This window comes from Streptopelia decaocto, assembly GCF_964273445.1.
Source record: "Streptopelia decaocto genome assembly, chromosome: 3".
Lineage (NCBI taxonomy): Eukaryota > Metazoa > Chordata > Aves > Columbiformes > Columbidae > Streptopelia > Streptopelia decaocto.
Genome location: NC_138656.1, coordinates 17,737,531 through 17,752,638, shown reverse-complemented (window position 1 = coordinate 17,752,638; position 15,108 = coordinate 17,737,531). Strand labels below are relative to the sequence as shown.

The 15,108-nt window shown below is 42.1% G+C and overlaps 1 protein-coding gene across 5 annotated transcripts; it reads right to left on the bottom strand.

Moving 5' to 3' along the window:
• Positions 1 to 211: 211 nt before the first annotated feature.
• YPEL5 (yippee like 5) lies at positions 212 to 13,027 on the bottom strand. 5 transcript variants are annotated; one of them, XM_082048595.1, is made up of 6 exons: positions 12,929 to 13,027; positions 9,295 to 9,427; positions 9,133 to 9,191; positions 8,793 to 8,944; positions 3,974 to 4,146; positions 212 to 2,348 (listed from the first exon to the last, which is right to left on the bottom strand). In XM_082048595.1, the coding sequence occupies exons 5-6, from the start codon at positions 4,112 to 4,114 to the stop codon at positions 2,124 to 2,126; spliced, it is 366 nt and encodes a 121-aa protein (XP_081904721.1). In that variant the 5' UTR covers positions 4,115 to 4,146; positions 8,793 to 8,944; positions 9,133 to 9,191; positions 9,295 to 9,427; positions 12,929 to 13,027; the 3' UTR covers positions 212 to 2,123. The 5 variants fall into 5 exon arrangements, with proteins under 5 accessions (XP_081904721.1, XP_081904723.1, XP_081904724.1 ...); XM_082048597.1 differs by having other exon boundaries at positions 8,812 to 8,944; XM_082048598.1 differs by having other exon boundaries at positions 8,884 to 8,944.
• Positions 13,028 to 15,108: the final 2,081 nt, after the last annotated feature.

Here is a 15,108-nt window from a genome sequence, read left to right as displayed (position 1 = left end):
TCCAAGTCATATGCATGAAGCCTTACTTAGCACCTTCCAAAAATCATCAGTACACTCTTTTGCCACCTATTTAGAGAGAGACGCTCATCAACAGCTTGTCACTGTGCTGTAGAAACACAATGATGTACTCAGTGCAGGGAAGGGAAGACAGGTTATGTCATTCAGTTGACAGACTCCATGAAAATTGCCCAGAAAGAACAGCAAATATCAGTTCAGGACAAAACATACTTTATTGTACTGTAATGTCAGAAGTACAAGAAAAGTACTGCAGAGAACCATGCTGATGGGGCTTCCAAGGTCTGTGGCAGACAGAAGTACAAGATAATGGGGTACTACTGTACTCAGTGCAAAAACTGATTCATTTGAGGCACAAGTACACTATCGTTTAAGCAGCTTGATTCAAGCACAGCTCTGGTATGTGATCTCCTCTGTTTTCTTTCTATGTGACAATTCTATTATAAAGCTACTTTTACATTAAATAGGCAGTAGATTCAAGTCAGGGGTGTCCAAATTGCCACTTGGCAACCAAAAAAATTAAGAAAAATACTCTGCATAGCCACCCTCCACATTTTAGTTTCAGATATGGAGCTGTAGCTAGTGAAAAAAAAAGCTGTTCTGAAAGGTCAGAGCCCAGATCTGTTTGGTTGGGTAGGGTCTTTTCCCTCCTGTACGTCTGTGGGTAACTTATTTCACATTGACCACAATTTATGCAATAAGAAAAAAAAATCAACTTGTATCTTTGATGAGGAATCATACATATCTAACATTCAAATAAATTTCAGCCCTTGAGATCTTAACTTATGGCTTAAGACACAACACAAATGTTTGGGCACCCTTGAGTTAAGTTAATAAAGAGCATTTTTGCTAAAAAGGCAAGCAAGATCACTGTTTTAAACAGAGCTGACCTCTACATGAAGAAAGCAGGAATCCGAGTCACTAGTTACTGCTAGGCTGACATGTACTGCTGCCCAGAAAGATAAAAATGTAACATCACAATGAAAAGGTTCAACAAAGTTGAAAGATAAAGGTTTCAACACCAGAAGCAGCATTTGAAAACAAGCTGTTTAAGTTAATCTTTCAAGAGATGCAGATTGCATAACTCTAGGCATGAACAAACATGCTGGCAATCTTCTCCTTTTACACAGCAGCTGTGTTTAACATAGGAAGTCCTGGGTTTAAAGAAAGCTACTTGAAGAAGAATTAAGATTTGCAATTCCCTGTCTACTTAATGAGATCAGTAGAGAAACGAAAAAATTACTACTGAAACAGTAGTTTCTCAGTGGATCCCTATCATTACAAACACAGCTTGATTTGTAAGCAACGCAAGACTAAACAGACAACTATTATTTTATATTATTACTATGCTTATAAATTACATCAGTTAAAGTTAAAAAAAGCCAAGCAGTTTTGCCCTATTTCAAGAATAGTTTCCAATCAACACCAGTTTACATGGTGAATGGGACTTCACAAATAAACAAGGAATGGTGACATCTTTGGGTCAAGAATGACAAGAAATAATGGGCTCTGTGCTACCAATCAACCTCAACAAGAATATGGCACAAGGGCCAGCCCAAGCTGTACCAACACTGAACCTTTAGCACTCGGCACAAATTCGGATCTCTTTACTTCAGCTAGCAAATCAGGTGAAAAGACTGGGTAAAAAAACCCCAAAACCTAACTAAAAACTTAAGCCAAAAATTGGAATATACTTCTTTAAAAAATCTGTAGTTTTAAAATAACTTTATGCTGACATCAGTTTGTGCAAACTAGAAAAAACTCATTGAATTTCTCTCTACCAAAAGACAAATCCCCCAAATATTTTCCATTTAGCCCATTGTATCTGTAGATACAATCTCAAATCTAACAGATGTAAATGCAAGAGAGAAAAAGTTACAGCATCTGCACAACATTCTTTCTACAAACAGCTGCTGGAAGGAAAGTAAAATATAAAAGAAATGAAGAAAGGAAGGTTCCATCTGAAATACTCTCACAATCTTTCCCACTCTGTAGTCCATGAATCCGACTCTGATGCTAAGGTGACAGTGTATGTAAGCAGATTTTTTTGTTGATTTAATTATTTTTGAGTTTCGGTTGAAGAGAACCTGAGAAGAGACTCAAGTCTCTCAGGAATTGTCGGATGGAACATGCTCCTCAAATCCTTCGCTCTCTCGGACCAATGCTCTTTCCAGGATAACACGGCCTTCCTTGTAGCGCTGGCTGTCTTCAGTGGCAAATTCATAGATCCAACCCAGTTTGCTGTTGCAGTTCTTGCAGCTCACGTCTCGAACCATGTGGCGGCCAGTGAGCATGACCCGATCCTGAACTTCACTGTACTGCAGATTTACCACCTGATACAAATACACAGGTGAGAGGGAAGAGAAAGCTTTAGTCTGTCTAGAGCAAAGCTTGGTAACAATATGCACGACTAGCGACATTTTAAAAGTAGAAGAGCCTGTGGCACTGCACACAAACTGAAAACTGCAGTGTAGTAAGTCAACAGCCCTTGAAAATCTAAAGATGTGCTTCACAGGGATGTACAGCCCCCACTGTTTAACTAAGATACATGAAATGCCATCACAAGACATATGAGAGTCCCGAGTACAGTGTTAAACTTTGGGTGCGAAATTCCTGGTGAATAGCTTGTAAACTAATTGATATTAACCTGCTTGTAATATACACAACCTGTTTTTAGCAACTGATGTAATCATTTGTTGCAAGAAATCAGAACCAAAACATTAAAAGAGGTACTTCAAAAACCTTGGGGTGCTTTTGAAATAATCATCTATGAAAAAGGAAGACTCAGTGGCTGAGAATGCATCCACCTGTTTTTGTGTGCCATCTTGGCAGTTTAAAATATACTTTTTATCTTGTTTAGGCAGCAACACCACAAAAACAGGATGTATAATGCATTGAGAAGTTGACGTCAGAACTATATCTTAAGTGCTAATATGTGGTAGGATTCTAAAAGATGGGCTGTGCTGCTTTCTCAACTTTCCACCTGACCATGTTTGCTCTCCCTGTTTCAGCTCTAAGACTTCTGACTGCAGAAATGTAAACATCAAACTTCTGTGATCAAACCTCACTACACGACAGAAGAAAAAAATGGAACCTCAGGATCCAGTGCTTATTGGATGAGCAAGAAATCAGATGCAAAGCTCTTTTACAGCTATGCAGCCTTACATTTATATATAAATACCACTGACAGGATTCAGCATACCAGAAATCCCAGAGCCGAGCACAGTTAAGACGTTACTGATGCCTCTGTCAACTCTGCCAATGGCCAAATGGCTTTCAAGAAAAAACCCAAACCAAAACATACCAATGATGACAAGACTAAGAACTTCGTGAGAAAGAAAAGGATGATCACTGTTTTTTCAATGAGTCTAATGGACAAATCTATATGCAAGGGTTGTTAAATAATACTACAATGCATTCAGTTATTACTTCATATTTAAATCTGTTGAACTAAATCAAATTTGATCAATAAATAATATTAAACTAAATCATAGTATTATTGCCTGTGAAAGAGACCGTGGTTACCTAAAGTTGCCAATATACTGTTACCTTCACATATTTTAGAAATGAAACAGAATATTACCTTTTTTTTTTTATCTGAGTAGAAGTACAAATGCCTTTGAAACTCTTTGACAGACAAAAGATATTCTCACAGTGAATTTGAGGGTCATATTACAGAAGCCTCCAAAGTTAAAACTCCCTGCATTTTGGTATGATACCTCTATACACACAATCCTCTTTATAGTCTTTCAGTATTGCAGATAAACTAAGTTAGATAGCTTGCTATCAAGAGTAAATGCCTTATTTGACTTCAAAGACAGTTGAATAGAACAAAATAAGAATTTAAAAAAAATAAAATAGTAATTACACAATACTTTAGCCAAGAAGTTTTTTAGTTTTGATTGACAAACTCAGTTTTCAAAAGCGAATAGTAGGTCCGCCTCAGCTTCTTACCAACCTTGTTAAAAAGAAAGGCTCTTCCCGTGGCCCCTGTAAAACGTGTAGAGATGAGCTCAGAACGGTTGGTCAGAATCGTGTCGCAGTTTGCACAGGAGAACAGGCGAGTGCCACCAATATGATCCAGAAAAATTCTTCCCATTTTTAGAAATTATGTAAGCGTATAATCAAGACCTGAAAGTAAAAAGATTATGTACATGTAAAAAAAAAGCATTGCATAAATTAAAACAAAGCAAAAAAAACCTCACACCATAAATACAGCAGAATAATCCGCAAACCAATTCAGCTCATGATTGCAGAGGTTCTTTCTTTCATGGATGAATTACTGAACCATCCTTTCTCATCAAAACAAGTTCTTTGCCAAAGTGATCATCTTACCAGTAAGACAACACACCTAGATACAAACCAATTACATTAAATGAGCAAAACATGAACTGAATACTATAAAATGTACTTCAGACATTTGTAGACCACTACTGGACCATTCAGTTCTTAAAAGCACAATCTTCTTTCCTATTTTCTTTTCCTCTTTAATACAATACAATACTGAAATTCCATTTCAGGGTATTCCCAACAACTCACTCATGTTAGTCAGCGCTGGGAAATGAAGCACTAAGAAGTACATTGAGTCACGAAGGCGATTATAGTTTAATTTTCCCAAGTCATCCCCCGTTTTTAAAATAGCTATTTATTTTGTCACTTCCCCTCAGCTTAGCACACTTTATGACATGAGCCACACACACACACCACCACTATCCAGGATGTTTTAGTCTTTCAGTATAGCACACTGGGCTACTGTATTTGACTTGACACTTACTGGTTTCATATACATAACAATACAGGAAAGGATTTGTTGCTATTTTACGTAATAAATCCACCCAGTCTTTATGCCAGACAGTTTTATATCCAAATGTTTAAAGCTGTCTAATCTAAATACAAAATACTGTGTTAATTACCAAGCTATTTCCAAACCATCATTGCTAAAATACCTGAGCAACTCCAATGAGTAGAAAAACAGAGCTTAGAAAGTTTCTAGCAGCAGATCTGCAGCACTTGATAAACAAACCATTTCACTGCCTGGGAAAATTGAAGTATCACACCAGCTTTATACCAACTAACATAAATTACTCAAAGTCAACTAACAAGTAGGCACAGAACATACCAGACAGCTGAAAACTTACATCACAAAGGATGAGATAAAATGGCACAGAAATTAAATGATGTTGCTAATTCTATTTCAACTGCAGAACTTTTATGACTAAACATCTATAGTTAAACAAGTTAAATATACCTCCAATTATGTTTCAGATGTGGAATCAGAAGAGTATTGTCTCTGCTTTTGTCATGCACAGCAAAGTAACTCTGACACGCTGCAATATTAAAGTTGTGTGGGCTTTACTTTTCAGAGCAGGAGTTCATAGAGAAATTAATGAAATTTTGTGCTCATCAAGCAGAATATTCTATGTGAAATGTCTTTAAGAAGCACAAATGCCTAAATTAAACCCATTTCAGGTTTTAGAGGATCAGTTTCTTAAAGCTTACTACAACATACACAAAGCAAATGGACTAAAACATGCACCTGCACACACAAAATTTAAAATACCACTTTTACATGTAAAAATCATAAGTCACTGATATAATGATTTTTTTTTTTCCAATTGCTTTATTTCACTACTTTGTTCTCTTAAAATGCAGAGCAATAAATAAGGTTCATGGTATCGAACAGAGTGATTTTGGCAGAAGTTCCTTACATTCAGATTTTTCAAATCACTATTAGTCTTCTGTATCCCGTCTGAAGGATACATGAAAATTCAAAGGAATGGAATGACTCTTTCCTTCAAAAGTGATACAATACCCACTTCTCTTCTTGAAAGGATAAATAAAACAGGTCTTAAGTCTGACAAAAACATTTCAATGACTTAGCTGAGTGTAAGGTGTGACTCCTTGTGACTCCACTCAAAATACAGGAAGGTTTCCTTCAATTTCTCTAAGCATTATACCTTTCTAATATGTCTTTCTTTATCTTTCCCAGCACGGGAGGGCAAAAGAGAAAATTAAAATGTGAATAGTAACAGAATGAAGGAAAATTAACAGACAATAAGCATGAATAAACAAGTATCAGATAAAGTCTCCAACCAGAAGACACCACAAATACAAGCAAGAAAAGTAATTGTGACAGATATGCCCATAAGGCACTTGGCCTAGCTCCACGTGCCATCCTTGCTAATTTTGGATAATGTTATTTTTGTCTTGATTGCATTGGGGATTAAAAACAATTAACTGATCATAAGTTATTTTAAATGTGGAATCAACATCCAAAGGAGTATTTCTTTCAGGGTAAACACAATGGTCACCCTGTCAGTATTTTTAGAAGCTAACACAAAACAAATCCAACAACATTCCTCTGGTCTACCAAGAACAACACAAACACTAAGCTTGGTGACAAGAACAGATCCATTACACAGACTAACCTCGCCAAGCATGCCCTTTTGACATATATGCATCTGAACATTTAAAATGCAAACACATCACCTATCAAAAAACATAATTCATATCACTGCATGCAGAAAAGCAGGAACCCAAGAGTCACTAAAAACAAAATTTAAATACTTCAGAAGACAGCGCAAGTGTAATTCTCACAAACAAGTTAGAATTCAAAGTGACAGACAAACTTATTACTTCTGGATACGGCATTATGCACAGACTGAAGTATTGAGTCCCGAAGCATTGAATATTAAAATAAATGCATAAATAAATAAAGTTCAAAGACTTAAGGCTGAAAAACCTGCATAGTAATACAAGGCCTAAATTCTTCAATAGTTTATATCACCCAAAAAATATGAAATTAACCTCACCCAGTATCTAAATGAGAAAGAAACTTCCAGTAAGACTTTGGTCCCAAAAGAAAGACAAAGTGCGATTCATTTGATCGTAGCACAAGGCTGTTGAGAATTCAGACTAAAGTTACAGCGGAATCTAATAAGCCAAGTGGTACCAGAACAATTTTCTTCAGAATACAGTGCATAAGAAAACATGTATTCTTGAAATAAAGGAATAAACATTTTTAAATTTTGAAAACTGAATTCTACAATTTGCATTGTAACAGTCACAACAGTCTAGATTTTGAGTATGTTTTTTTTAAAAAAAAACCTGCAAAAATCATGTCATCTTACTAGAATGTCTAGTGTTTGAAATAACCTCTAAACTTAACTGCCCCCAGTAGATTTCAGTCAAAATAGACAGGAGCCTACAACTACCAGTACCTCTCAGTTTTGATTGCTACAGGATTTCAATGAATCTGTAAGGATCTAGTTGAAGTGCTGTAAAACCTTACATTAGTCCATGCAGGGAAAGTAGGAGAAAAGTTACAAAATAACTGCTAGTAAGGAATGACTGCTCATAAGGAAGCCTTCAAATGCCATATTTGATAATGAATTTTCTGAATTAGCTAACATGGAACTTCTGCTTTTTCCTCACATATAAGGTAGCAAATTTATTTTCAACTTGGAATCATTTCACACTCTTCCCTCCATTTTTTTTTGAGCACATCAGAACAAGGGAAAGCCATTTTCCATTGCTCTCAGGCTCATATCCCTTACTTACAGAAATGGTGTGTACAAAGTCACCCAAAATAACTGTGTAACTTTTTTCCTATAGTTTTCACTTCCCATGTAAAAGGTGTGGGTGTCTATTTATGTTCACACATACATAAATGATCTCAAAAAAGCCACTTATAGGCAGCTTTTATAGGCAGTGGGTGTGCTCTCTTAAATGAAGAAGTCAAAGAATTGTGAAACATTAAAGCATTTCTAAAGCTTAAGATCCTCCAGCTAGGGGGAGGAAAATCCAAGATGTGCATTTCTTGCACATTCATACACTATCTACACTTACAAGCAGCGAAAATAACTTCTACAGGCTCAGAGAGCCAGTCAGGTTCCCTATTGCTATTCACAGCCCCAAAAAGCGACACTACCGTATCACACCAATCCCATCATGCTACTAGCAGAATTTTCAGAAGCAGTGGACAGGCATCTTGGTTATTCATAAAACCAAATGCTGAGTAAAGAACAGAGAATATTTTTTTAGCCCATGATTTCATCTTTAAAGTCAGCAAAGCATTCTTCGTTGGATATGTCACTGATGAAATCCTAGTGACCCTGCCCTCATGCAAACTACACAACAAATCCTAATATTAAATTAATGGCTCCAATGTAAAAAAGGCAGACTTATTTACTTTCACTAATGGGATATAAAGTATCTACCACTTGTCAAATGTATACGGTTCAGAGACAGGTGCTTTAATGAACTGAGGGATGATGCCACGGTGTCATTAGTTGGCACCCTGACCACCACTATCAACGTGCATTCTCAAGAGGACCTTCAGCAGCACGATCAATGACAGCCCATGTTACTTAACTATTGAGGTTTAGTGACAGTGCATTATTTTGACAGTACAAACCTTGATACAACTTCTTAGTCATACTGAGAAACATTTCCTGCCTGCATGCTTCTCCCAGTGAGTGCACGGACATGACAGGAAACACAAGCACTGTGGCTGTGATCTATAATATGTATTCCTAGAGTGGTATGCTCCCAAACTTCCACCTGTCTTTCAGCGTTGATTTTGGCAACACTGAGCAACAGCTGTCAAAGAGCTGACATTCAACAGCTTAAATCTGGCCACTATCTGCACACAGAGCTGAAGTCACCTGAAGCAATACTTGGTTGGTATTTGTACTACCTAGTTTGCCTACCTTCACAAGCAATAAAGAACAAAAAAGTAACACAAAGAATTATTTATTAACATTTTTAAAACTAACAGTTAGTGCTTTCTTGTACCAGAGTACTTCTCTTGAAGACACAGGACCGTCAACTTTTGGGAGAGCCAGCAGGCACTTCCTATATACACACCAGACTCTGGATATTTCAGGAACCTCAATGTTGCTTCAGCACCATCTACTGCATCTCAGATCTACAATAGAAAACAGCTGCTAGTTAAAGGATTAAAAAAAAAAAAATAAAAATCACAGCTTCTCTTTCATCATTTCACCAACTAAAAACATTTTCCTCTGTATAGTGAGCTAACAAGCACTCTCTCCCCATTGAAAAAGGGCTGTGCATTCCCCTAGGTACAGCAAAGCATTCTCAAGATGTACTTACTCTGGAACAGGGCTTAAACTTCATATCTTGGGAAATGGACTTAAGCTTCCTCTTCTCATCTTAGATATAAACAAAAGAGGAAAAGAATACTTAGCATGGATACACAAGACCACACATTAAAGAATCATTGGGTAAGCAAAAAAAATAAAACTTGCTCCTTACCTTGCAATGTTTCTGCTGCTCACAAGTAGGGATGCATCTGAACGCACATGAAGTCAGTCTCTTAGGAGGCCTGAGATTCAACCGTCTGCTGCTGACTCCTGCAAGTGTTGAAGCAGCAGGGCCTGGCCTCTGCCTACATGCAGAATTCATTATCAGAAAGCATCACACGTAGCCAAATGTGAAGTAAGAAAGTGAACTGGAACGGTATGCAATGCTCATCAGAGCCATCCAGCTACTGTAGCACACTGTACAAGGAAGTTAAGACAGTCAGATGACTGAAGAGGCTTTGGCAAAGTAAGGAAAGCTGTGCCCAGATGCAGCGCACAGCACCTGCCTAGAACAGGCTGCCTTGCTGGATGAAACTGCATTTGTGCCAGTTACAGCAGTGTAATTTTCTACTGCAAGTTACAGTAGTGTAATTTTCTAATGCAAACTGGCTTTTTTTGCTAGGTAAGGTGAAAGCTTTGTATTAGGATACTGGCATTTAAAGATGTTAACATTATATTGGTGTATGCAAATGCTAACAAAGGGTAGTTTATTTCAAGTTTACAAAGAGCAGAGCCATACAGGTGAGTGCTTGTTTCCTATACAGCCCCCATATCTCAGCATCTCCCGCATAGTAACTTACACCCTCATAATACTTGTGCTAGATAATGTATAAAAGTATCAGTTTACAAATGGTATCAGACTCAGATTGATTTTCTTTCCCACTACTACACAAAGAGTCCAACAGCAGCACCTATTCCTGCCTCCTTGTTTTTCCCTTCCTTTTTCCCTTTCCCTTCCTGTCTCCCCTTTCCCTAAGAGGTCACCTTAATTCCTCAACTGTTTCCAAGAAAGCTGTACTTCCTGGTTTTATGATAAATTTATTCTCATACAAATTAAGCAGATAAAACAACTTTTGCCTATTAATCCATTCTGCCACTCTCAGAAAGCTAATCTAATTCAGAATTTCTGTTTTCATTGCTGAAGTGATACAAGTGTTCACCTGGAGACACCATTGGTTTCATGAGTAATTTAAAAAAAAAAATAAAAATCAAATAAACTTTAAAGAAATGCTGAAAATACAAGGATCATCCAAAGGTCCATACAAACTACATCCAGCTGGCAGAAAGGGTGCTAACTTGCTCAGTGCATCTCACCAAGACATTTTTATATTAACTAGGAAACTCCTAAATGTAGGTAAAGGCTCCAAAATTAAAGACAGTCTTGCTACCAAACATCTACAGTGTACAGGCATTTCCTCTACACATTTAACAAGATATTTTTAAGTTAAATCTTGCTAAGGGGAATTACGTATTTCAGCAAGAGCTGAGCAACTCAAGATTTCAACATAGGTCAAACGATAGTAAACAAACATGAATCAATGACCTAACTTGGACAACACTACTTCAGAGCCTGTGATGACTACCAGCAGAGGGAATGCTAAATATATATATTTATATATTTTGGTGTGTGTGCATGTGTACAACTCTCAGTCTGTCAGATGACAAGTAACAAATTTCATCTGTTTTTGTCATCTTCTCTAATGGGCTTTGAGATACAATTTATTTTGTTCTTACACACTTGGCAGCCACATCTGAAATTCACTCGATTATTAAAATCTCTATATATGAATAATTAGATCTGCATTCTATAAGTTAAGTACTTCCACAGCTACGGAAGTGAAACTAGCAGATGACAAAAGCCTCCAAATAATATTTCTGAAGACTAATATTAGAAAAAGAGAGTAACACTTAAAAACTGACAGTTTAATTTGTCGCTAACATTACTTGAATTTGGCAATCCAGAGTGAGTCTATACATAAAAGGATTATATATAGCTGTTTTATATATAGCTATAATACATAGCTGAAACAGCTGATGGGGGAATATTTACACCCATGGAGCAAGTTCTCTCACTTTCTGCCATCAGTCACAAACATTAATTATGCTAATGATCAACCTACTGCCATTAGTTGTTGACATCAAGAGTTGCTCTGCAACACCTACTACTTTAAGAAGAGCCGTGCCCTGTGTTTCTCTCTCACGAGACTTGCGTACTTCTCTGTTGTTATTTCAATCTAACACCATGTTCATTGTTTAAAGAAAATAAACAATTTATTAAATTCTATTGCAATATTAGTCTAAAACACAGGCTTTATTCTTAATTAACCAGCCGGATTAATCTAATCTGTATGTGCTTGCACAGTACAGCTGAGGTCTGTACACAGCGTAACGATTGAACAGACAGCTGCCAGTCTTTGCATTCCTTTTTGCTTTGACTAGAACCTTTTCCAGAGTGAAAAAGCACTTGCCAAATATTTCAGTTTCCTGGGAATCCATGCTTTTAAAGGCAAAATCCAACCTCAGAGCTGACAGGCAAAGCTGGCTCGTGGCTGGAAGAGCCCCGAGCACCTCCATGATCGAATACCAACTACCACTCGTGTCTGACAACCGGCTCCCGCCGAGAGTCACCTCTCAGGCGGGACGCGGGGTTTACTCAGGGCTGCTTCGGTGATGACTAAGTGTCCAGGGGGCGGTGCAGGAGCAGCACCGTCTGATCGGAAGGGAGATGCGCCAAGCGTCACTGCTGCCCCCCGGGGGGGACTGCCGCTGCCCGGCAGACCCGCGCTAACGGCAGGGCTGGCGGGGGGGGCTGACCCACGCTCCGCGGGCGGCGGGACCGGCGCCGGCACTCGCCGCAGGGCGGCTCACCCCCGCGTAACCCTTCCCCGCAAAGCCGGCCTGCGCCACCCCCGGCGGAGGCGACGCGAACCCCGGCGCTGCGGCCGCTGCTGGCGGGGACCCCCCGTCACGCTGAGGTGGGGGCGGCGACTCCCACTCCCCGCCCACGCGTGCGCGGTCGGGCCGCGCGCGCCGCGGCCGTTGCCCCCGCGCCGCCGCCGCCACTGCACACAAAGCCCCGCGCGGGGGCGGGCCCCAGCTGAGCGCCGTCACGGGGGCGCGCGCAGCCAACCGCCGCCGGCTCGGCCCCCGGCGCCGCCGCCGGGCGCTGCCGGCAGCGCAGGCAACTTGACAACAAACAGGAGGAAACAGCTGACGGGAGGCCCCGCCGCCGCTGCCGCCGTGAGGGGCGCCCGGGCTGACCACTGCCCTCCCCCCGCAATCCGGGCGACCCCACACCCCCACGCCCGCTCCCCCTCCGGCCGGGCGCTGGGGAGGACGCGGCGGTGGGACCCGGACACGGCTCCTCGTCCCCCTGCCCCAGGCCCCGCACAGGAATCGGCCCCAAAAGTTGCCACCGCCCCGCCAGGGAGGAGAGCCGCCGGCGGCGGTGCGGGGCCGGGGGAGGAAGTTGTGGCGGCGGCGGGGAGGGGGTGCTCGGTGCCGGCCCTGGGCTGAGGGCCGGGCAGGAAGGCTGGGCGGCGCTGAGAGACGCTGACGGAGGAGAGGACAGGGTGGGGGAAGGCCGGTTCTTTGTCGCGGCGCCGGGCCGCAGCTGGGCAAGCAGGACCGGCGCTGCCCCCTCCGCACCGCCGGGCCGGAGCGACTCGCCCGGGGCCCCACCGCGGCCCGAGAGACACAGCACCGCGGCACGGAGCGGCGGCCGCCACCTCCCTCCCCAGCTGCCAGCGGCCCGCCCCAGCCTCCTTGGGCAGTGCGGGGCGCGGCGCGGCCCCTCGCCCGGTTACCTGGCGCAGGGGAGCGGCGGCGGCAGCAGCTCCGTGCCCGGTGTCTTACCCCCGCCCTCCACAGTCCCGACGCTCTGGCTCGGCCGCGCGGCTCCGCCCCCTCCCGGCCCCGCCCCCGCCTCACGTCAATCAGCGCTGCCGAGGCCCCGCCCCCGCCGCCTCCCGGCCCCGCCTCGCCTCACGTCAGTCAGCGCTGCCGAGGCCCCGCCCCCCCCGCCTCCCGGCTCCGCTCCGCCCCGCCCCCGACTTGAGCCGTAGCCTCATCTCAGTGAGTGGTGCCGCTTGCAGTGTCTCACACAGAATCACAGACTCGACTGGGTTGGAAAACACCTCAGAGATCACCAAGTCCAGCCCTTGGTCCATCTCCAGTCCATTTACTAGATCATGGCACTAGGTGCCATGTCCAATCTCAATTTAAAAACCTCCAGGGTCCCAGGCCACTCAAGTTCGAATCTTTGTGTGACACCTTGGATATTGCACATGATGGAGATGAAAGATCAGGGAAGAAAGAGGTGAAGTGTTTGTGGCCCTTCTTGACCCCTGGTTACAAGTGTTATTAATTCCCAGCTAGTTTTAATGACTCAGTGCTTGCACGTAGATTGCATCCTTGGCAAATAAATAGTGGTCTTGGCCAAAATACAATGAAAAAAAAACAAAAAACTTTTGGGTTGTTGGTTATGAAAAGTAAATGAAGAAGGGGTGTTTTTTTCCTTCTGCTATGGGGTGAGCCATGCCTTTTTAAGGACTTCTGTTCTAATAATATCATATCCATGTTAGAGAAAGTGTATTTTTCATGTACAGTGATTCCTGGGTCTATGCATGTGGAGCCACCAGAGGAGCTGCCTGCCACGGCTTGACAGGACTCTTCTGTCATTTCGCATCAAAGGCAAAGGGACATCTCTGTGAACATACAGCAGGCGGCATATATTTATATGCCCAGATGTTTTTCAACTTGTATCTTCTTTCATGGGTTCTTTCTTTTACCATTAGAAAGAGCTAGGCAGAGGGGTGCACAACAGTGTACAGACAGTCAGTGCTGGGTCACCATCAATATGTTAAGAGCTGCTGTTTGCTTTGGGCAGACCTCTAAAAAAACAGATCTCTGCAGTATGGACCACTCTGGCCTGATCCTGAACAGAGCTGAGCACTGACAGTTTTCACCAGCTTGTCATCAGCCTCTCTTTGGATCATGCAAAGGATATGAAAAGTGTCAGAGCAGACTGTCAGACAGGATTCACCTCTTAGTTAATGGCGGGGGGACAACAGAAGTACTAAAAATACTAGAAGGAAGCCATAAAGACCGTGCCTGGGGTCCCTTTTGCCACCAGGTCTAACATGCCCTGTTTGTTAACAGATTGACCTGATCTGCTGTTGTGCCTTGCTGAGTAACTATAAGCTTTGTCCCTGGTGGATCTGGTCAGTCTCATCACAGGAGCCATAGGAAGGTCCACATCTTAATCATCTTTGCAAAGCTCCCAGAGAGATCACTGTAAACAAAGCCAAAATGAGGAAGAAGAAAGGCAAAGCAATGGTGCTTTAGTCAGCATCAGTGACTGGGTCTTATTCAGGGACCCATGAGCTCCCTGCTTACCTCTGCCACAGAGGCATCCATACATCCCTGGGCAAGCCAGTCCTTTTTGCCTCATTTTCCCTCTGTGAAATGGGGAGAGCTATGCTCCCTGCCTTACTGGGTGCCTGCATGTTTGCTAAAGTACTGTTCTCCAGTCTGAGCGTACGGATTGCAATCACCATAATAATATTATCATGGAAATAAAGCAAAGCCCAAACCTATTAATAGTGTTATAAATTCTCAGCAGTAGGAAGGGTAGCTGTACCAATCAGAAAGAAACCAAACTGACCATGAGACAAGCAGAGAATGGATTAGCCTGTGCTTGACAGATGGTACCAAACTCATGTTTTTATCTCCCTTGCAGAGGAGCTTAGAGAAAGGGGAACAGGGGAGGCTGAGGCAGGGCACATTTGTTAGAATGAAGCAGCAGGCTGAAGCAGCTCCACTGAAAAACACCAAAAATACCACATGCAATTTCCAATTAGTTTGTAAGGGACATGCTACGTATCAGCTACAGGGTGAAAAATGGGAACAGCGATATTGTACCACATGGCACTTTTAATTTTCAAAGCAGCCTGAAAACATGAATTAAACCTCCTGTGATATAGGG